Consider the following 21,528-nt stretch of genomic DNA (forward strand, 5'->3'; position numbering starts at 1 on the left):
AAATTTTTTTCATTTAAATTAAGGATTCCAGTACGATTCGTGGTACAAACAACAAATTGTGTATTTCATTCCCTTCACTGTTGTCTTGTATTTTTTGTGGCTGTTCATTCAACTGGTGAATGACCTCAGCCTTCCTGGAATTGCTTTCAGCAGTCAGGAATCAGGTCATCGGATCATTTAAACTTCCTTTTTTTTTAGGAAATGGTCTCATTCACATAATGCACATACAGGTAATGAAAGCTGATTTATAGTAATTATATCAGGCAACTCATTACACAACAGTGCTAAAAAGATCATCAAGAGAAGTTTACTGACCTATTTTTGTTTTTAAGCTTTGAAAAATGTAAGCCTATAGGTTAAGCTAATTATACTTACAGATACAAGTATGACGCGCCAGCGTGACCAATCCTACCCAACACACACACACACACACACACACACACACACACACACACACACACACACACACACACACACACACACACACACACACACACACACACACACACACACACACGTGTTCAGACTGGTCAGGGTCAGCGTTGCCAGATCTTCAAAATACAAAGCATTTAAGGTGCGACACATTTCATAGTTGTGTATCAGGAATGTGTTGCATTCAGGTTCAGATTCATACATATACGTGAATGTAGTTTAAAATATAAAAGCATAAACTTAGGTTTGCCCTCAAAGCTTCCTTAAGTTTATTTGAAAGGACCTGGAGACCTCTGCTAAGTCATATTGAGTCTTTGACATCTCTAGGTTGATGTGCTGACTGAGCCCCCCTTCCCCTCATCTTTTTTTAATTGATTTTTTTCCCCTTATTATTACTATTATTGTTTTTTTATTTGTTTTTTTGTTTGTTTTGTTTTTGTTTTCCTCTTTATACTTGGTTGTTTTTCTTGCCCATGGGTTTGTTGTGAGTGTGGTTGCGGGGATGGGAATGTGGGAGGGATAAAAAAAGGGGTGGGGGAAGGAAGGAGGGAAGTATTTCCTGTTATATTGCTGTACTACTGTTCTATGTTGTGAAACTACTTCCAATAAAAAAAATCTTTAAAAAAAATATATATAAAAGCATAAATGCAGTGATTAATGAACATAATACAAGCGACAAGACGGATAGGTTGGTTGAAGGTAACTTGATGCAGACTTATATCTGAAAACACATTCCTAATGGCTTACGTCTAATAATCCATCTTTTTTTGGGGGGGGGGGGGGGGGGGGGGGTAATTTTACAACAGGACATTTATTTAATTTTTCATAAGATTTGTACAGAAATGTAGATAACCTATATCATTAAATACCTATTTTCAGTACTCGAGTTGAGGGGGGATGATAAAAACAGTCAAAATCATCCCCCCTGTAAAACTGCCATCCCCCCTTTTTAATCCCTTATGTCATTTCATCAATGAATGTGGTTTTACTGCTATTTCAACATTTAGAGTCATTACCAGAAAAATAACACCAGAAAAATAACTTATTTGACCATTTTCACCTTTTTCAAGTAAATTTTCACTTGAAATAAGTAGGAAAATCTGCCAGTGGGACAAGATTTATCTTCTTATTACAAGCAAAAAAATCTTGTTCCACTGGCAAATTTTTCTACTTATTTTAAGTGAAAATCTACTTGAAACAGGTGAAAATTGTTGTTTTTTCCAGTGATGAGTCTTGTTTTAAGTGTAATGAGATGTTTTTACTAAAATGAGACATTTTAACTAGAAATAAGACAAATATTCTTGTTAAGATTTTGAGTTTTTGCAGTGATCCATTTTACTTATCCTGTGAAGGACAGAGGCATATTGATAAGTTCAGAAAACTGTTTTTTATTTTTGTGTTTTGATGTATTTGTATCCACTGTATTTTTATTCAGTGGATATTTAAAGCTTACAGAAGACTGCATTTAACTGCTGCTATGTCATTCCTGCAGTATTTCTGCAGGTGTTTTGGTCACTGCTATTATTTGTAATATATTATATTATTTGTAATCAGCCCAAATTATCTGTCCCCATATGATAAAATCCACCATCCCCCCTGATTTTACTTTTTTTACAACTCGTGTACTGCCTATTTTTCACACCAAACAGCTTTTCTTTAAATCCTAGAATGTAATAAGAACAGACAAATGCAAAGACCTTGATTGAAATGCATTTATTGAGCATCAAGTTTCTCCTTTTTCCCAAGAGTACCTGGCTGCAGGCAAGATGGCCGACAAGGGCGCGGCCATTTTTTCCAGCCATACCGGAATTCCAGACCGGAAGTTGGTCTTCTTCGTGTATATTACAGGCCCCCAGTCTCGCGCTCAGCAGGCACGCCGATTTTTTCCAGTGGCCAGCCGCGGTACTGCAACAAAAAATCCCATGGGGCCCAGAAAGCTTTTTTCCCATAGACCGCAATAGTAAAAGAGAAGCCTCTAAAACTGTTCACAGGACACCTCCAGCTGTAATCACCACCAATTACTAATCTTTGTATTCTATATTTTTAAGTCATGGACTTTATATCCGTCAAAAATGTTTTATAACGGCCAGAAAAGTCAAAGAAAAGTCTCTTTCTGGGCGTGACGTCACGGCTGTGCCGTGCACTCGCAAAGCGCGGTCGTGTGTGTCTCGGGAACGAGGATGGCTGAAACTAAGCCGTTCGGCGGAATAATCACTCAGAAACACATTGCATTGCCAATTTGCACCAAACAGAAATGTTTAATAGCAAGAATAATAATGGTTTGTCATTCTTGTACTTAAACATTTCCGTTGTAGCCAACGGTGTATGGTTTGTGAAAATAAGATATCAGGCAGGAATAACACAAGTCTAAGACCCTGTCCACATGTAGCCGGGTATTTTTAAAAACGAATATTTCCCCCCCTCCGTTTATAAAAACATTTGCATCCACACATAACCGAAGATCTGCGTTTTCGACCACATTCATAAGCATTCTAATGATCCTGTAGATCATCTGCGGCTCCGCGGAGGCGCAGGTGTGGGTGTTTCCACTGAGATCCTCCTGCACACACACACCTAACGCACTTCAAATATGTATTCTTCTGTTGCTCTTTCATTTGGAGGCAGCGCCCTGCACGGGACTAAATGAGGGTCAATATTAACAAAATGAGCTTGTGGCGTGAGATCCCCACCTCACAATAAAACTGACCTCCATCAGGTTTGAGCAAACGTGCAGGGAGAGAGATGTGTCGTAGTTGTTGCGACGGTGCCGTGGAGTTTTAGATGTCATGTGTTTAACATCATTGTAGTGGCTATTTGTCCTCCAGGTGAATTATAACAAAGTAAATAAATAAATCAAAATATTCAACTCAAAGTATCAAACTATAATAATCAAACGGCCACTGAGACACCTAGGGAGTGGATTTACGCAGGATACAGAAAGTCCATTGTCCAGGCAAAAAATATAGTTTCCATGGTTTATTTTCCTGGCAAACAAACGAGCAAAGATCTTTGACGCCTTTCTTGCCCTGGTAAAAAACCATCTGCCCTCCCAGGTGCCCGGCTCACCTGTGTCTGCCAACCCATATATATAATCTCACCTGGTGCGCTCCAGCTACCCAGTACTTTCAAAATAAAACATGGTTAAGTAACAAAATAAACTTCATCAATACTAAATATCATAAACAAATTAAAACCGGTCTGGTTCGGCGCAACGAATAATAATATACACGAAGAAGACCAACTTCCGGTCTGGAATTCCGGTATGGCTGGAAAAAATGGCCGCGCCCTTGTCGGCCATCTTGCCTGCAGCCAGGTCCCTCTCCTTTTTCCTGAGCCAGTGAACTCGTACGACAGCAGTCACGTGGGTGCGGGCCTGCCTTCGCAGACCTTCCGCTTGTTTCCGTGAGCGGACCTGGCAACCCGGGGCTCGGAGCAGCGAGAGGAAGGAAGACGCTGGCATGGCCGTCAACATGGCAGAAGAGGACGCGAGCGAAGTAACTTCTGGGGGCATTTTCCAGGAGATTTTCACGTCCCCACTGAACCTGACTCTGCTCAGCCTCTGTTTATTCCTGCTGTACAAAATCTTCCGCGGGGACAAGCCCCCGGAGCTGAGCGAGGAGGAGAAGCCCTTGCCTAAGATGAAAAAGAGGGACTTTACTCTGGCGGAGTTGAAGCCGTACGACGGCGTGCAGGACCCGCGCATCCTCATGGCCGTCAACGGGAAAGTGTTCGACGTGACCCGGGGGAAGAAGTTCTACGGACCAGGTAACTTATGCCGCGTTCTATTTACCTCGGAAATCGGAACTAGGAACTGGGAATGGCAGCCATCTGGAATGGTAATGCTGCGTTCCATTTACCTCGGAAGTCGGAACTAGGAACTGGGAATGACGACACAGCCGAGTTATCAGCGTTCCAGTTACAAAGTAGGAAAACAAGTTTGTAGTTCGCATATACCACATGAAAAATGTAAATTACACTATAGCAGCATATATATGCCGAACAATACTTGTATACGACTGGTTTAGTATGACCAAAACTAGAATGAAGTGCTGAGAATTTTTAAACTCGGGGGTGGTGAAGCGTCTCCCACTTTCCCAGTAGGAAATCCCACTTCGAGGGGCGTTCCAGTTGAAAATTCCAACTAGGAACTGGGAAATTCCGACTTTCGAGGACAAATGGAACGCTCCTGCTGCGCACATGGCGACAACAGCGATGGATTTGGCTCTTTTTGTCAACTTTTACTGGCATGCTGTGTTTACTTTTTATTTTTTTTTATTTTTTATAACTATTATTGTTGTTTGTAACTGGAATTTGGCGCCACACGCCCCTCTGCCAGCCCGGGGCTCCTTCCATAACAATGCACAGATTGTCTATAATGAAGATGTTCTCCTTGAACATTACAAAGGCCGCCATGTTGCATGGGTGCAGCAAAAACTGGTTTGCCAAGTTTCTTTTATAATGGCTTATTTGTTAATATAAAAAAAGAAAAAAAGTTTCCAAGACGGTATTTTCATTTTTTTTGGTATTTGTTGAAAGAGAGCACATTTTAATATCCCACTAGCCTATTTATGTTGGTCAGATGCAGAGGTGTCAAAAGTATTCACATTCATTACTCAGGTAGAAGTATAGATACTAGAGTTTAAAAAGACTCCTGTAGAAGTTGAAGTATCAACTCAAGTTTTTTACTCAAGTAAAAGTATAAAAGTACTGGTTTCAAAACTACTTGAAGTATAAAAGTAAAAGTAATGTAAGGGGAAAAAAGCCATTAAGGACAAAAGCCATTGAAAATGAATGCATCTTAGTATAATGCAAATATATTAAAGAACCATATATGTGTACTATTGAGCATTAACATGTGTTTCAGAGAGCAGGAGATATGATGACTAGTTGCCTATAAGTATTGTAATGGTGCAAAAAGTCAAACTTCAGAGGCATGTTATCATTTATCCTAACCTTTATTGGAATGTACATCCAAGTTTAGTTGCAGGAATCTGAGGGAACGGATGTAAGAACAAAACTGGACAAGAACATCTGAAACAACCACAACCAAATTCACTCTATCCGGATGGAGCAATTTAACTGGATAGTTTTTTTTTAAAGGCCGAAATGAAATAGAGTAACGAGGCTGTTTTTAAAATGTAAGGAGTAAAAAGTACAGATAATTGGGTGAAAATGTAAGGAGTAAAAGTAAAAAGTCGTCTGAAAAATAATTACTCCAGTGAAGTATAGATAACCAAAATTTCTACTTAAGTAAGGTAACAAAGTATTTGTACTTTGTTACTTGACACTTCTGTATTCAAGTGATAGATAAATTCAGCTTTTCATAGCCATTATTTACTTAAGACCCCTTAAGACTTTTTTTATTTGCACCATAAAATAGAAAAACAAAAACAACTAACAGACAAAAATAATATGTGCGGGAGAGGTTAAAAAACCATGCACAGGCTTATAAAAAGCACTTCCCCAAGGAAATAAAAGAATTGACAAATAAATCAACAATAATACTGGTATACACAAAATAAACAAGAGGCTATAACAACAGACAATAAGAAAGCAAACAACATGAGCAGGGAACGCAAAAAAACAAAACATGAGAGTATGTAGGGTAATAATCCACATCTAACATACTGTAAAATTATTTATTTATTGATCTTGGACCCTGTTTGGACCTGATGTTAACGTGGGTTTTGGATGATCTGACAGTTCTGCACAACATTTGTCTCTGGTTATATTGAAATTGTTACGTTTTGAATCAAATTGTGCAATTAAAAATAAAACACTTTGTTGAGTCACTGTTTCAGTGCAAGTAATGCCTGCAGTATAGTTACATATGCACATGTAACTATACTGCAGGCAAATTATGAGATTACTAAGTGGGGAAGTGAGATAAATGTAACTTTATTATGTGTATCTGATCAACTAATCTGGCTGGCCTGGTGTCAACGTGTAATAATTATGTATAATTGTGTCTGTAATTTTAAATTGCATTTCAAAACATGGGTGCTAAACTTCAGTCAGTGGATGTTCAACTAAAAACAACCCTGGCTGCACCTCTCTGTTTTTATCTTATCTCAGTTTGTAACCTCTGTCGCTTGTAACCTCTGACCAACTAGATAGCTGACCGTCCTGCAAACACGACAATGATTAGCACGATCTGTTGCAAATCCTGAAATGCTGTTATTTCAGAAATTTAGTACTGGCTCAGCATTGCTCATAAGGGCACTTCTCAGCAGCTTGATTATTCTTTTTTACATTTTCTAACATTAATTAACTTATTAACACCATTCTTATGCCTTTTTTTTTTTTTTTTTTTTTTTACTTTTTTGTAACTTAAAATAAAAAGCAAAGTGTATCTTTATTTATAAATATTCATTAAATAACTTTCAATGAAATATTTATTTATTGAAGAAAAGGGGGGCGTTGATAAAAGGGGGCGTGACGAGCTGTAAACATGGTTGTAAAATTGAGCCACTCATGATGGGTATGAGGCAACGTGTGGCTTGTTTTGTAAAACAGCTGCTGCCTCGATTCCTTTCATTCTCTGACTCCTAACGTCCTCAACTTACATCTTAAATGAGAAGAACTACGAAGCAAGAAGAAGAGGCAAAGAGACGGTCAAGGACGTACAAACTGAGATAGGAGCATGAAAGGAATGTCAATTCCTTTGCTCTTACTGCTCTGTCTGCTGTCTCTTATAATGTACTATTGAGCTAAAATTACCTCTGTACCCACAGTGTTTCTAAAATTACAGCTCGACATCTGGGTTTAGTTAAAGCGCAGACACGTGGTTTTATTATGAGTCACATGCGTCCCCGGAGGTCATGTTGAGGTGTTGTGTTTCATTAAACAATCACTTGTAATTTAACATTAACTTTCAATATTTAGTAAAAAGCATCTGATCAAACACTCCACAGTTAGATTTCAGTGACTAAATGTCACATTTTTACTAGGGATAAATCAGAAAATAGTGTATCAGCCTATGTACTAAGGTTACCATGGTAACGGTAAACTTTCATTGAAGCTTTAAAGTTTTTTTAGTGCTTGATGAAAGAGAGGTTTCTTACTGCATGATACAGCCATGCATGTCGTCATCTCATTTTCATTCTTCTGCTGATCTGGACTTCTTGTTTAGTGCGTCTCTGTGGGAAATTGAATGTGGATTCATTGATTCCTATGTTTATCCATAAGTATTGGATCATTGAGCCATAGGTTGATGGACATAGACTAAAGCACTTATATGATATTACACTGTGTACTTTACCCAGAGGTGTCAAGTAACGAAGTACAAATACTTCGTCACCTTACTTAAGTAGAAATTTTGGTTATCTATACTTCACTGGAGTAATTATTTTTCAGACGACTTTTTACTTTTACTCCTTACATTTTCACGCAATTATCTGTACTTTTTACTCCTTACATTTTAAAAACAGCCTCGTTACTCTATTTCATTTCGGCCTTTAAAAAAAAACTATCCAGTTAAATTGCTCCATCCGGATAGAGTGAATTTGGTTGTGGTTGTTTCAGATGTTCTTGTCCAGTTTTGTTCTTACATCCGTTCCCTCAGATTCCTGCAACTAAACTTGGATGTACATTCCAATAAAGGTTAGGATAAATGATAACATGCCTCTGAAGTTTTACTTTTTGCACCATTACAATACTTATAGGCAACTAGTCATCATATCTCCTGCTCTCTGAAACACATGTTAATGCTCAATAGTACACATATATGCTTCTTTAATATATTTGTATTATACTAAGATTCATTCATTTTCAATGGCTTTTGTCCTTAATGGCTTTCCCCCCCTTACATTACTTTTACTTTTATACTTTAAGTAGTTTTGAAACCAGTACTTTTATACTTTTACTTGAGTAAAAAACTTGAGTTGATACTTCAACTTGTACAGGAGTATTTTTAAACTCTAGTATCTATACTTCTACCTGAGTAATGAATGTGAATACTTTTGACACCTCTGACTTTACCGCATCTGCCATAATTACAGCAGGAAAGGGGCAGAAAAAATGACTGGGGGAATGAAAAATAAAAAAAAAAGATTCCCACCTACACATCACTGAACTACTGAGATGAGTATTTGCACAAGATTAAAATTAGCCCCTGACCTTGGTGTTTGCTGAAATAGGGAAGGTAATTTACTTTACAAATCACAGACATGTTGAATTCACAGCAGGGTAAGATCACAGATATACTCTGTAATTATTGAAAATTACTGCAGACTCCTAGATGACTTTAATCCAGTGCAAATAGAGTATAAGTCAGTAATCTGTATAGAGTGTTGTCGAGTCTGCATGTGTGTACTAAAAGGCTCAGGAGTTCCTCCTGCTTGACATCAGTTGTTCTCTCGTCCATCCTCCACATCTCAATTTGTTGTCGTAGTTCAAACATTAAAACAGCTTTGATCAGCTCAAGGTTCATGGATGTGTTACTTTGACGCGCACCATCCATCTAAAGACTGTTGCTGACCAAACACATCCTGTTACCATGGCAACAGCTGCCCTTGATGGCGGATTCCCAGAGCAAGACAACAAGCTCAAGGATAACTAGAAATTGACACTTTTTTTTTTTTTTTTATCACAGTGTATATCTGTATTAGGATATATATTATAAAATAGAATAAAATCCCTGGCCATCTATAAATTGACGACGTTTAAAGTCTTGTTTTGTTGGTAAACAGACTGAAATCATTACAGTTCAGAATGTCTTCAGGGGAATTAGATAATAAAGCTAGTGACATTTTTCCAGAGGTGTCAAAAGTGTTCACATGCATTACTCAGGTAAAAGTATAGATACTAGAGTTTAAAAATACTCCTGTAGAAGTTGAAGTATCAACTCAAGTTTTTTACTCAAGTAAAAGTATAAAAGTATTGGTTTCAAAACTACTTAAAGTATGAAAGTAAAAGTAATTTAAGGGGGAAAAAAGCCATTGAAAATGAATGCATCTTAGTATAATGCAAATATATTAAAGAACCATATATGTGTACTATTGAGCATTAACATGTGTTTCAGAGAGCAGGAGATATGATGACTAGTTGCCTATAAGTATTGTTATGGTGCAAAAAGTCAAACTTCAGAGGCATGTTATCATTTATCCTAACCTTTATTGGAATGTACATCCAAGTTTAGTTGCAGGAATCTGAGGGAACGGATGTAAGAACAAAACTGGACAAGAACATCTGAAACAACCACAACCAAATTCACTCTATCCGGATGGAGCAATTTAACTGGATAGTTATTTTTTAAAGGCCGAAATGAAATAGAGTAACAAGGCTGTTTTTAAAATGTAAGGAGTAAAAAGTACAGATAATTGTGTGAAAATGTAAGGAGTAAAAGTAAAAAGTCGTCTGAAAAATAATTACTCCAGTGAAGTATAGATAACCAAAATTTCCAAAAGTATTTGTACTTCGTTACTTGACACATCTGCATTATTCCTATTTTTTTCCATTAACAAATGGTTTAAAAAGCTTTTTGGTCCTTTTTTGAAGACACTTTTGAATAAGCATGTTCCTAAAAAGGCGGATAATTGTATCCTTTAGATAATGTAACTGATTCTAAGGGAAATAACACTTCTACTGTGGACTGTTTTCAGCCTCCTCACACGCTCTGTGCTTCTCTCTCTTGCAGATGGGCCATATGGCGTGTTCGGTGGCCGCGATGCTTCCAGAGGCCTGGCAACCTTCTGTCTGGAGAAGGAGGCCCTGAAGAACGAATACGACGACCTTTCGGACCTGAACGCCATGCAGCAGGAGAGCCTCACTGAGTGGGAGACTCAGTTCACTAGTGAGTGGAGCTGTGTGACGTGGTTGCAAGGATTATTGTGGGCAAAATATCACAACAAAGCCACTTATTTAAAGTACTGGTATTACACCTCACATGTGTTACAAATAAGGCCCTGTCCCAATACTCCCACTACCCCTACTTTTCAACCCTATCCCTATATTTTGCGCGTTCCTGTGAGGGTAGTGGTGTCCCAATTCCTCTTTTCATCTAGGGGGAGTGCGGAAAACGAGGGTAGTGGGTATGAATCTAGCCCTTCACAGCTAGGGACTTCAGATGCTCACTAGCTGATCTAGGGCCAGAAAAAATTCCCAGAATGCTTTTCGTCGTCATTTGCGGACTGAATCAAAAAAAAACATGGCGGACATTTCTTATTTTTTAGTGAATAAAATCAATATTTTGAGTTAGTTTCTGCATAAAAATGCATTTTGATTACATTTCTAGCAAGAAATATATATTTTATTTTTATAATATTCACTCAGTGAATGTACATAATCACTCGTTTGCCCGTTGTTGCGAAGTTGTTTTACAACCTCGCCAGAATAAAGGCTGATTTATGGTTCCGCGTTACACCAACGCAGAGCCTACGGCATAGGTTACGCGGGGACGCGCACCGTACCCTACGCCGTAGGCTCTGCGTCGATTTAACGCGGACCCATAAATCAGCTCCCGAGCCGGCAGGCATGTTTTGATCCCGAAATTATCTGAGCAAATTTCTTAACAGGCGTAGCTACAACTGTTAGATTTCATCTATTAAACCAACATTTATCTTCCTAAATGATTTATTTCAGCCAGCGGTAATTCTCCACAGAGCTGCAGGTTTCTCTCCCGGGACGACGGCGCAGGTTGACCCGGCCGTGAGCTGCTGCTGCTCCCGGGCCGGTGGCTTTTCTCTGAAAACATCTGAGCAAATTTCTTAACAGGCGTTATTTGCATAAACTGAGCCCAGGTTGGGGATTTTAACGGTTACTTTTACGCCTGAAAAAATATTAAAACTTAATAAAGTGGCATATTAACAGCACTACAGCTGAAATTAACACAGCTTTTAGCTCTGGGCTTCCTGATATGGTGTGACGTTTGTGCAAACGTAACTACGCAGTCGCTTAAGTACCCGAACCTAAACCACGCAGTGACGTAGCACACAAAATGTAGGGGTGGTGCTGAAAAGTAGGGGTAGTGGGAGTATTGGAACTGGGCCCTGGGAAGATTACAAGTGCCCTAAAATCTGTGGCTTCTTTTTTAGGGGTAGTGGTAGTGAGGGACGGCTAGTGGTAGAAAGCACTTTAAAAAGTGGTGTAAATGTGGAACATTTATGTTTTTAATTATTTATAGACAAAGTTCAGTTTCATCAAATAAATCCTTCTGTTTCAGTTAAGTATGACTACATCGGCAAACTTCTGAAACCTGGAGAGGAGCCTTCGGAGTACACTGATGACGAGGATGGAAAGGATGGAAAGGACAAGAAGACGGACTAGGATGCAGAAAGTGACCAAAATGGAAGAACGAGAGATGCCTTAATGTTTGTAATCTGACACAATGACAGGCAACGCCTCCATGTCATACACACGTCCTTGTACCCTTCGACCAAACCTGGATACGACATTTCATCTTTATTTCCATATAACTTCTCTGAGGGCATTAACGGTTAATCATGCTGCAATGTAGAGCTGTATAGTTTAGAGCCGCTGCTGCAAACTTTTGATCCTCAGAAGAGTTTCAGCATTTTACCAAGCAGCTTATTCATTCATTTTGATCAGTTAGATTTGTGTAACATTATGCAGTTTCATCGTGGGGTGCGTGCAGGAATATCAGGAGGTAGTTTTCATGTAAATAACGGAAAATATATTGAGAGCCTGTAGCCAGAAGGCAGATTTCACTGAAAAGCATCATGTTTTTCTTACTTATTCTTATAATTGTTTAATCCCCCTAAAATATCCACTGTAAAGCAAGTCTTTTAAAGCTTGTCAAATGTGCCTGAATTTTTCAGAATTGGTTTTAAACACCATTCTAAGTGTTAGTATAAATAGGTACAAGCCTCTTTGAAAAGATTACACTTACTCTTTTTAATTTGTAGAGGAACATGCAGAATAATAAAAACCCTCCAAAACAGAGACTTCAAGAAGCCGCTTCCTTGGAGTCCCTTTTTTCTTAATTCTTAACTAGTGGAAGTAAGCAGCAATGTTGCTGGGCTTTCCTTTAACAAGATGAGTGTGATCATTGGAGGACGGCGTTCTCGGATATTAATGGCAAGCACTGTGACACATCAGTTATAAGCACTTTGTCCTGACAAATAAAGTTAATTGTAAGTCCTGTTCTGTTATACCAACTGTGCTGCAAAGCTTTATTGTCAATATGCTTAAGTATATAGCTGGATAGTGTGTGTGTGTGTATGTATGTATGTATAAGTGTGTGTATATACAGGACTGTCTCAGAAAATTAGAATATTGTGATGAAGTTCTTTATTTTCTGTAATGCAATTTAAAAAGAAAAAAAAAGTCATACATTCTGGATTCATTACAAATCAACTGAAATATTGCAAGCCTTTTATTATTTTAATATTGCTGATTATGGCTTACAGTTTAAGATTAAGATTCCCTGAATATTCTAATTTTTTTTTTAGATAGGATATTTGAGTTTTCTTAAGCTGTAAGCCATGATCAGCAATATTAAAATAATAAAAGGCTTGCAATATTTCAGTTGATTTGTAATGAATCCAGAATGTAAGACATTTTTGTAATAGCATTACAGAAAATCACAATATTCTAATTTTCTGAGACAGTCCTGTGTATATATGTACACACATATATTTAAGATGTTAAACAGTTACACCATCAGAAGATTCTAGTTTTCAAGGGTGTATTTTTGTCTAGTCTCCACAGGTCACAGGTTTTCTTCCATTTTTCGTGACTGTGATATTCACAGAGACAATCCCGATTGCTGTACTTGGTGACATTTAATTATCGCTCACTGGTCTGTCTCATGTTCAGATCTCACTCAGAAATCAGCGATTACTCCCTGAAATGTTGAGATTTGTTTTTGTTCCCTCTTTTCTCTTGTAAAGTGTAAGACGCAGTGGCGTTTTTTGTGTGTTTCGTGGTGTGGAGGAAGGTACCAGAGTAGAAAGAAAAGGCTTCTTTTCAAAGACCCGTGATGGGATAGTAATGGCAAACTGCTGTTTGTTTTTTAAGGAACGTTAGATATAACTTGATGTGTTATGCTTGTTTTCACCCTCTTTAACACTAAAACCATTACAGCAATGGTCTGAGCTTTGAATGTGTTTCCCCAAATTCAAACATCTAAATAACAGCCTGTCTCAGAATAAACAATGGACCTTATGACAGTAAAATCCTACAGAAATGAATTTTCATTGTCTTTGCCACCCTCATGACTAACTCTCCATCATGTGAGAGAAACTTTTTCAGTATAAATGTACATATTTCTCATCCTGTCATACAGCTGTAATTCTCAACATATGAGGTAATAAAGAAATCTATAAATGAAAACTTGAATGGCTTTATTTATTATATCCATCTACAGGACTGTCTCAGAAAATTTGAATATTGTGATTTTCTGTAGGCCTAATGCAATTTAAAAAAAAAAAAAAAAAATGTCATACATTATGGATTCATTACAAATCAACTGAAATATCGCAAGCCTTTTATTATATTAATATTGCTGATCATGGCTTACAGTTTAAGAAAACTCAAATATCCTATCTCAAAAAATTAGAATATTCTGGGAATCTTAATCTTAAACTGTAAGCCATAATCAGCAATATTAAAATAATAAAAGGCTTGGAATATTTCAGTTGATTTGTAATGAATCCAGAATGTATGACATGTTTGTGTTTTTAATTGCATTACAGAAAATAAAGAACTTTATCACAATATTCTAATTTTCTGAGACAGTCCTGTATATACTGCCAGGTATTACAATCAGTGTCAGTGAAATAATAAGGCCTTTATGTGCTACCAAGAGGTAATGCAAAGGCTTTTATGTACCTTTTTGATAAATAATGAATGTTAAATGCAGTTATACCAGATTTCTCTTCATTTTTTCACCAATTTATTTCTTGCCATTCTGTTGATTTTTACAGCAATAAAATAAGAAAAGTAAAAATATAAAATACCTTTTACAAATGATAAATGGCTTTTTGTCTTCCATAAAAAAGTGATGTTAAATGTCTACTATGAAATTGTTACTTTAGGTTACGTAGATAAATATTTTGTACTTTTCATTTCAGCATTATCAAAGAAGAGAAGAAGAAAAAACCGTGTAAAGATAAGATAAAATAATCCTTTATTACTCCCTCAATGGGGAAACTCCCGTGTTAGCAGCAGTACACTTAACATATACAGACACACGCATGCGGGGAAGGGGGTAAAAAGGTATAAAAGTAAAAAGATATATATAATTACAAAATATGGACAGTAGGCCTATATACACAATGTACACAATGCAGTGGAGATAAAAAGATTAAAAAAAGAATATTAAAATAATTTAAAGAATATTACATTTGGAAACAACCGTGTTCAAATAATTTCGCAAAATATGGTTCTAGTTTCTGTAATCTGCGTAGAATATGAAACTTGATTTGAGCACAAAAGTGATGTCAGAAGTGGGATTCGAACCCACGCCTCCATTCGGAGACCAGAAATCCCGTTTCTGCGGAAGGTTGAACCTTGAGTCTGGCGCCTTAGACCACTCGGCCATCCTGACACTGCGATTACAAGGTTCTTCAAGTGAGTACTTATCATGTATACCGAACAGCTGGTGTAGCTCGTGTTCATATTGACATTATTGAACATTTAATAACGACATCTATTATTTATTTTGTCTTATTTTACTTTTACAGTTTTTGCTCATTTTCAGCGTTTGCGTTAGCCTTTTTCTTTGCGCATGCTCGTATCGAAATTGAGCATGCGCAGAAAAAACGAATAAAATAAGATGAGGCTTTCAGGGAACATGAGCAGCGTGGGAATATAATTGAGCCATCTACCCGCGTCTCCCCTCATCAGTGTAACTGTTCTGTCTGCCATTCTTATCATTGTATTTTTTTATCATAGTAATTTCACGGCTGCGCCAAACATATATCTAGTGCTAGGTGTCTCCCATCAATGTACAGTCGTGCTTTTAGAACCATAGACATTATAGACGCCCCATCGAGTGGTTTTGTCCCATGTTTTGTCTGCTGCTGCTATACGCAAACGTCGCCGCCATATTGGATGTGGCAAGACTGCGCTGTAAACTAATACGAGTAAATGAACTTATTTTCATAAAGCGCCTTTCTACAAAGAAATGTACGTTTTACGTTTCATTTATTCATTCACACACGCACTAATATACTTGGGAAACAGTTAGGCACCAAATATAATATATTTATTTTTTTCAGATGGCAAAAATAAGAACTTTATTGATCCCACATAGGAGTAATTCATGTTATATCAGCTATAGAGAACAAAGTAGTGCCGAAAAACAATATATATCCCCCCTCAGAAAAATAATAAAAATAGAGAAACATATTTTCTCATCAACAAAACATATTTTAAATTTTTCAAGTAACAAAATAACATATTTGAACCATTTTTCAGACATTAAAATAACATTTGAACCATTTTTCAGACAATAAAATAACATTTGAACCATTTTTCATACAACAAATAACATTCTTATTTTTGTGAGGGGGGATATATATTGTTTTTCGGCACTACCTTGTTTTCTATAGCTGATATAACATGAATTACTCCTATGTGGGATCAATAAAGTTCTTATTTTTGCCATCTGAGAAAATTAAATATATTATATTTGGTGCCTAACTGTTTCCCCAGTATATTAGTGCATGTGTGAATGAATAAATGAGACGTAAAAGTAAATTTCTTTGTAGAAAGGCGCTTTATGAAAATAAGTCAATTTACTTGTATTAGTTTACAGCGCAGTCTTGCCACATCCAATATGGCGGCGACGTTGACGTACGGCTCAGCGCTCGATGTGGCGTTTACGTTTAGAACAGCTACCTTACATTGACTCCCATAATTCCCACTAAAATAGCGGACTTGAACGCCGCAGCGTCCAGCGTATGTACGTGCAGCGGCCATATTACATTTCCTGCTTCAAGGGTATCTGAAGACACTCAGCTCAACAACATGTACCGGTTTTCTAAGGTTGCAGCTAATCTCAGTGGTAAGAATATAGTTTGTTTTTTTGAGTTTTGTGATTTGGATGTACTTAGATCACGTATTCGCTTGTTATCTGTGGGCAGAAAGTCTCATAGCCTGTGTGGTCCATGACCACCTTCAACGTGCTGAGAGCTAACAGTAGCATGTCTGCAGCAATAGTCTTAATGTTTAAAATCAACCTTTTAAATGTCGTCAAGCCCTTCAAATCACCTAATGTGCAAAAACATATAACCTTCTCCCTGAAGTGGCCATGAAATTCCGAACTTACCCTTGTGGGTGAGTCTCAGTAGCATCTTTGAGTAAGAATAAAAAACCTTACTTGTAATATTTCCTTGTATGTTGAAGGGTCATAATAACCAACATCAGGTATTTTAGATGCAATGGTTACATTCATCTACATTACTGATTGAAGTATTGACTGGGACGCAGAGCAAGGACAAAATAAGGACGTGCTTTTAAAGTGGGCATATACAGGACTCTAGTTGTAAAAAAGAAATCAGGGGGGATGGTGGATTTTATCATATGGGGACAGATAATTTGTGCTGATTACAAATAATATAATATATTACAAATAATAGCAGTGACCAAAACACCTGCAGAAATACTGCAGGAATGACATAGCAGCAGTTAAATGCAGCCTTCTGTAAGCTTTAAATATCCACTGGGCTTACATCAAATACATCAAAACACAAAAATAAAAACAGTTTTCTGAACTTATCAATATGACTCTGTCCTTCACAGGATAAGTAAAATGGATCACTGCAAAAACTCAAAATAAGAATATTTGTCCTATTTCTAGTTAAAATGTCTAATTTTACTAAATAAATCTTATTACACTTAAAACAAGACTCATCACTGGAAAAAACAACAATTTTCACCTGTTTCAAGTAGATTTTCACTTGAAATAAGTAGAAAAATCTGCCAGTGGAACAAGATTTTTTTGCTTGTAATGAGAAGAAAAATCTTGTCCCACTGGCAGATTTGCCTACTTATTTCAAGTGAAAATTTACTAAAAAAAACAGGTGAAAATGGTCAAACAAGTTATTTTTCTGGTGATTACTTTAAATGTTGAAATAGCAGTAATACCACATTCATTGATGAAATGACATAAGGGATGTTTTACAGGGGGGATGATTTTGACCGTTTTTATTTCAGGGGGGATGCCACCCCCCCCTCATCCCCCCTCAACTCGAGTACTGGGCATATATGAAGATATCGCTCAGTTTAAAAGGGTCGGTTGAATTACAAGTAAATCGATATCGTTTTGAAATGTTGCGAAATACTTGAGGGTTGTAATTAACAGTCAGAGGTTTAACAACTGGAAATGTAAGAGAATTGAGATAATCTATGCTATTACATGTAAATACTCAAACATCAATAACCTTTTCCTGATATAGTTTACATCTTTAATTTTTTTCCTCTATTTTAGAGTTGGAGGGCCTGTGTTTAAGTAATAATTATTATTTAAATCCAATTTGTATTAATCACAATTCATTATCTCCATCTCACAACTAGTCACAGTAGACAAAATAATCCAGAACAAACCTTGAAGGCTCTAAATCAATGGTTTGCTTTATGTGTGATCAACTCATCATTGCAATAAATATTAAATAAACGTGCATTAAAAACAAAATAAGAACAAATTATTTGTGGACACAGATCTCAGTAGTTGCTGTCATAGGTTTTATCAAAAGTGACCGCTGTAAAGAAGTGTTTGTAGAGATGTTGACTTTTGTTTTACTAATATGAAAAGTGTTGTCACATTTTAATCTGAACAGATAATGTCTATCAGTAATAGTAACTGAAACAGAGTAAAAAAGTATTTAATTGGAAAATGTAGTTTTATAAAAATAGCTCAAACTGTCTGTGGTGGAGTGTTCATCACCTTTTTCTGCCCATAGAGATAAATAAAAACTTAATCACAAGTTGATTCTTTGAATTCAACACTGCATGCTGATCATTTCCTGTTCAATATTTATGGTTATGTGTTCTTCATACACATTTGTGATCCACAAATCTTTTTTTTGTGGAGGCAAAGTATTATTTATTACTGTTTATGTGAGATACCAGTCACTACATGACCATTGTGTTGTTGTTGTGCAGGCCAGGCCGTGCGGCAGGTGAGGCACGGATCCACGGTCCGTCAGGACTTCCACTCCAAGTATGGCTTGGGCATGATGGTCGGTGGAGCCGTCTTCTGCACCGCTGTGTGGTCATACGTAAGTCAGGACACTGCTTGAACTGACGAGAGAGCTCACTGGCATCACCATAAAGACTACCATTTTAACAAGGAGACATAAATGCTATGCTTTATCAAAGTGGAGGTCAAAATCAGTTTTCTTGACAATACATGAGAGGGATTTACCTTTTGACCACTGTAATAGGTTAAACTTTAAGTCGACGGGAATGTGGCATCATACGTGACATGGTAAATATAGCCTAACCTTTGATATTAACAGGGAGGCCATGTTTGAAGGCTCTTAGAAAGATACTGAAAAAAAGAATCTGTGGCACAAACATGTCCATGGCTCCCCAACCACACTGAAATCACTTTTCTTTTTTTTATTTAAATAAAAAAATCCCTCCAGTGATTTATGTAGATATTCATGAAAGCATAAACATGACTTGGCTTTTAATTTTTAATCTCTCTCAGCTGTTTACTGACTAAATATCTAAGAACAGTTGTCAACATCTGAACTGGATCATAAACACACAATATGCAAGAATTATTAACTTATTAACTATCAGTTCTTGTCAAATATGGTGACATGTTTTGATCCACTTCAAACTTCGTCATGTTGATCTGGCCACTTTTCTTTACTAAAAAAAGAATTAAAGTAGAAAGATGAGGATGAAGTGGTGTTTCTAGGTTATAAATGATCTCTGGTCTTTCTGCAGGTGCTCACCCAGACTGGCATCACCTGGAATCTGTCACCAGTTGGAAAGGTCACACCTAAACCCTGGAGGGAGGCCGACGAGTAAAGAGCCGGTATAACGGACCTGCATCCCAACTGAGAAACCTAATGGTTGTACAGATGAAAAAAAAACAATATTTCTGTGTTCACACATGGAATTCCTGTTTATTCCACCATGTTATTTTGTCCTAATAAATTAAATGTGATTCTACTGACTGCTTTTGTGGGAGTTTTGCATAAAGGTTGTCGCATACAAGATGATTTTGATGATTTGGGAGTGTGAATATGTGGCTTTATAATATAATTCTACAAGATAAATGATTACAAAATGAATTACCCTACCCCTGTAAAGGGGCAGGGCGGAAATATTTAGTAATGTACAGAAATGTGGTTGAGTGTGAACATAACCCTGTAACACTTGACATATGAAATGATGCACAGAAAATACTTTATTTTTTTAAAGTTAACACCTTGGTTTTGTTAAGTTTCTAAATTTGTGTGTGTGTGTATATATATATATGTTTATATTTTATATATTATTATATAATCTTTGTAATTTGATTATTGCGCTGGTGCCTAGGTCTCGGAAATGTAGGTATCTAAATATATGTCTGAAGTCACATGGTTAAGTATTGTATTACATTTAGAGGACTGAAACAATAAGTTACCAAATATTTAAGTTCTGTTGAACATAATTCAGTATATTTTATTGGACAGTATATTTTCAAATAAAAAAAGAAAATATATAATATAAAAATATAATAAAACATCTTCCATACAGTTTGACATACTGCAAAAATAAGTGATTCTGTTGTGTCACCTAAATTGGCACATATTTTAAAAAGTTCCTTTTAAAAAAATCTCCATCTTTGTAATTAAAAATCAAACCAAGTTACCATAAAATAAACGCAAAAGTATATGTTTCTTCTTTTAGGTATGACTATGTAGATTCTTAGCCATCCAGGTTGTAACGCTTAAAGAGTCAAGTGAAAGGAGATTGGACTGTTTCCTGGCTCTTGTTTCCTGGCTTCAAATGCTATCAGTCCACTGAATAGGAATTTATCATGTGTAATCAGAGCCTTGAATGGTGTGAGTAGATGGGATACGGTCTACTCGGTAGAATTTTGTCATTCTTTGGGTTGATAATGGCTTTCTCTATGTATTTTAACCCAGCTACTGCTAGTGAAAACAAAACTTAGGCTCAGTAGATGTTTTGTCACCATTCTACGCTCAACTACACATTTCAGAGTCATCATACCTAACTACACACATACACATTCTAACCTAACCCTCACCCTAAAACCTAATCCTAACCCTCACCCTAAACCTAACCTGAACCCGAAGAGAAAGCAGCAGTCTCTACAGACGTCTTCTGACTTTGATTTAAGCCACTGAGGATGTGCAGTAAAAGACTAAAAGTAAAAATATAATAATCTTTATTACGGACTCAGAAGGTCCACACACATCCAACATACACAAACACGCAACCATTACATACTTAAAAAAAAAAAATTTCATCACTGTACAGAAAAAAGGTGCAAGCTATCATGCCAGTGCTTTTGAAGCCTGTATGTGAACCGATAGCCCATCATAGGGCTGATTAAGGCCATAATGATGCTATTTTCTGTCATATCCAGTCAACACATAAAACTAAACATTAGCTTTCGTAACAGTGCCTGACATGTTGGTACATTAGAGGACACAAATAACTGGCTGGCACTGTGCCACCTAGGAACACGGAGCAGCAACCTCATGGCATCATTAGGCCTATATGCCACTCTAAGCTTCTGCATACTTTTCACTCTGTAAGAAGACCAGAGATGAGCTGTATATAACGGGGTGATATAAGCCCCAAACAGAGCACATTTAACATTTGTAGAACACATAAAAAATTTCCTCAACAAAGTATTGGCCTGTGCATATATTTTACAGTATTGACGGCGGATGTCACTGTCATCCATAAGATCATCTGAGAAGACATGTCCAAGATATTTAAATTCCTTAGTCATATCTAAAGAACCATCTGAAAGGTGGAAGGCAGGAAAAAACAACTTCTTGTCCTCTCTAGATCTCACGACCATGACCTTACTTTTTTTGGCGTTATAGTTAATATCAAATTTCCTGCCATACTGTGTGCATATATATAATATATAAATATAAATTGTATTTATAATAAAATAATTTTAAAACGTTATTAAAAAGGTTATTTTTAACC

At 36.8% G+C, this 21,528-nt stretch overlaps 2 protein-coding genes and 1 non-coding gene across 3 annotated transcripts; 2 read left to right on the forward strand and 1 right to left on the reverse strand.

Annotated features, from left to right (window-relative positions):
* Positions 1-3,850: 3,850 nt before the first annotated feature.
* Positions 3,851-12,319, forward strand: pgrmc1 (progesterone receptor membrane component 1). Its single transcript, XM_061739168.1, has 3 exons — positions 3,851-4,197; positions 10,070-10,225; positions 11,594-12,319. The coding sequence occupies exons 1-3, from the start codon at positions 3,891-3,893 to the stop codon at positions 11,695-11,697; spliced, it is 567 nt and encodes a 188-aa protein (XP_061595152.1). The 5' UTR covers positions 3,851-3,890; the 3' UTR covers positions 11,698-12,319.
* Positions 12,320-14,832: 2,513 nt separating this feature from the next.
* trnal-caa (transfer RNA leucine (anticodon CAA)) lies at positions 14,833-14,941 on the reverse strand. The gene is made up of 2 exons: positions 14,904-14,941; positions 14,833-14,878 (listed from the first exon to the last, which is right to left on the reverse strand). It is a non-coding gene; the product is annotated as a tRNA-Leu (tRNA).
* A 1,336-nt stretch (positions 14,942-16,277) lies between these two features.
* On the forward strand, positions 16,278-19,524 carry LOC133459292 (cytochrome c oxidase subunit 7B, mitochondrial). The gene is made up of 3 exons (XM_061739169.1): positions 16,278-16,402; positions 18,502-18,617; positions 19,297-19,524. The coding sequence occupies exons 1-3, from the start codon at positions 16,366-16,368 to the stop codon at positions 19,378-19,380; spliced, it is 237 nt and encodes a 78-aa protein (XP_061595153.1). The 5' UTR covers positions 16,278-16,365; the 3' UTR covers positions 19,381-19,524.
* Positions 19,525-21,528: the final 2,004 nt, after the last annotated feature.

Source organism: Cololabis saira, chromosome 14 (genome assembly GCF_033807715.1).
Source record: "Cololabis saira isolate AMF1-May2022 chromosome 14, fColSai1.1, whole genome shotgun sequence".
Classification (NCBI taxonomy): Eukaryota; Metazoa; Chordata; class Actinopteri; order Beloniformes; family Belonidae; genus Cololabis; species Cololabis saira.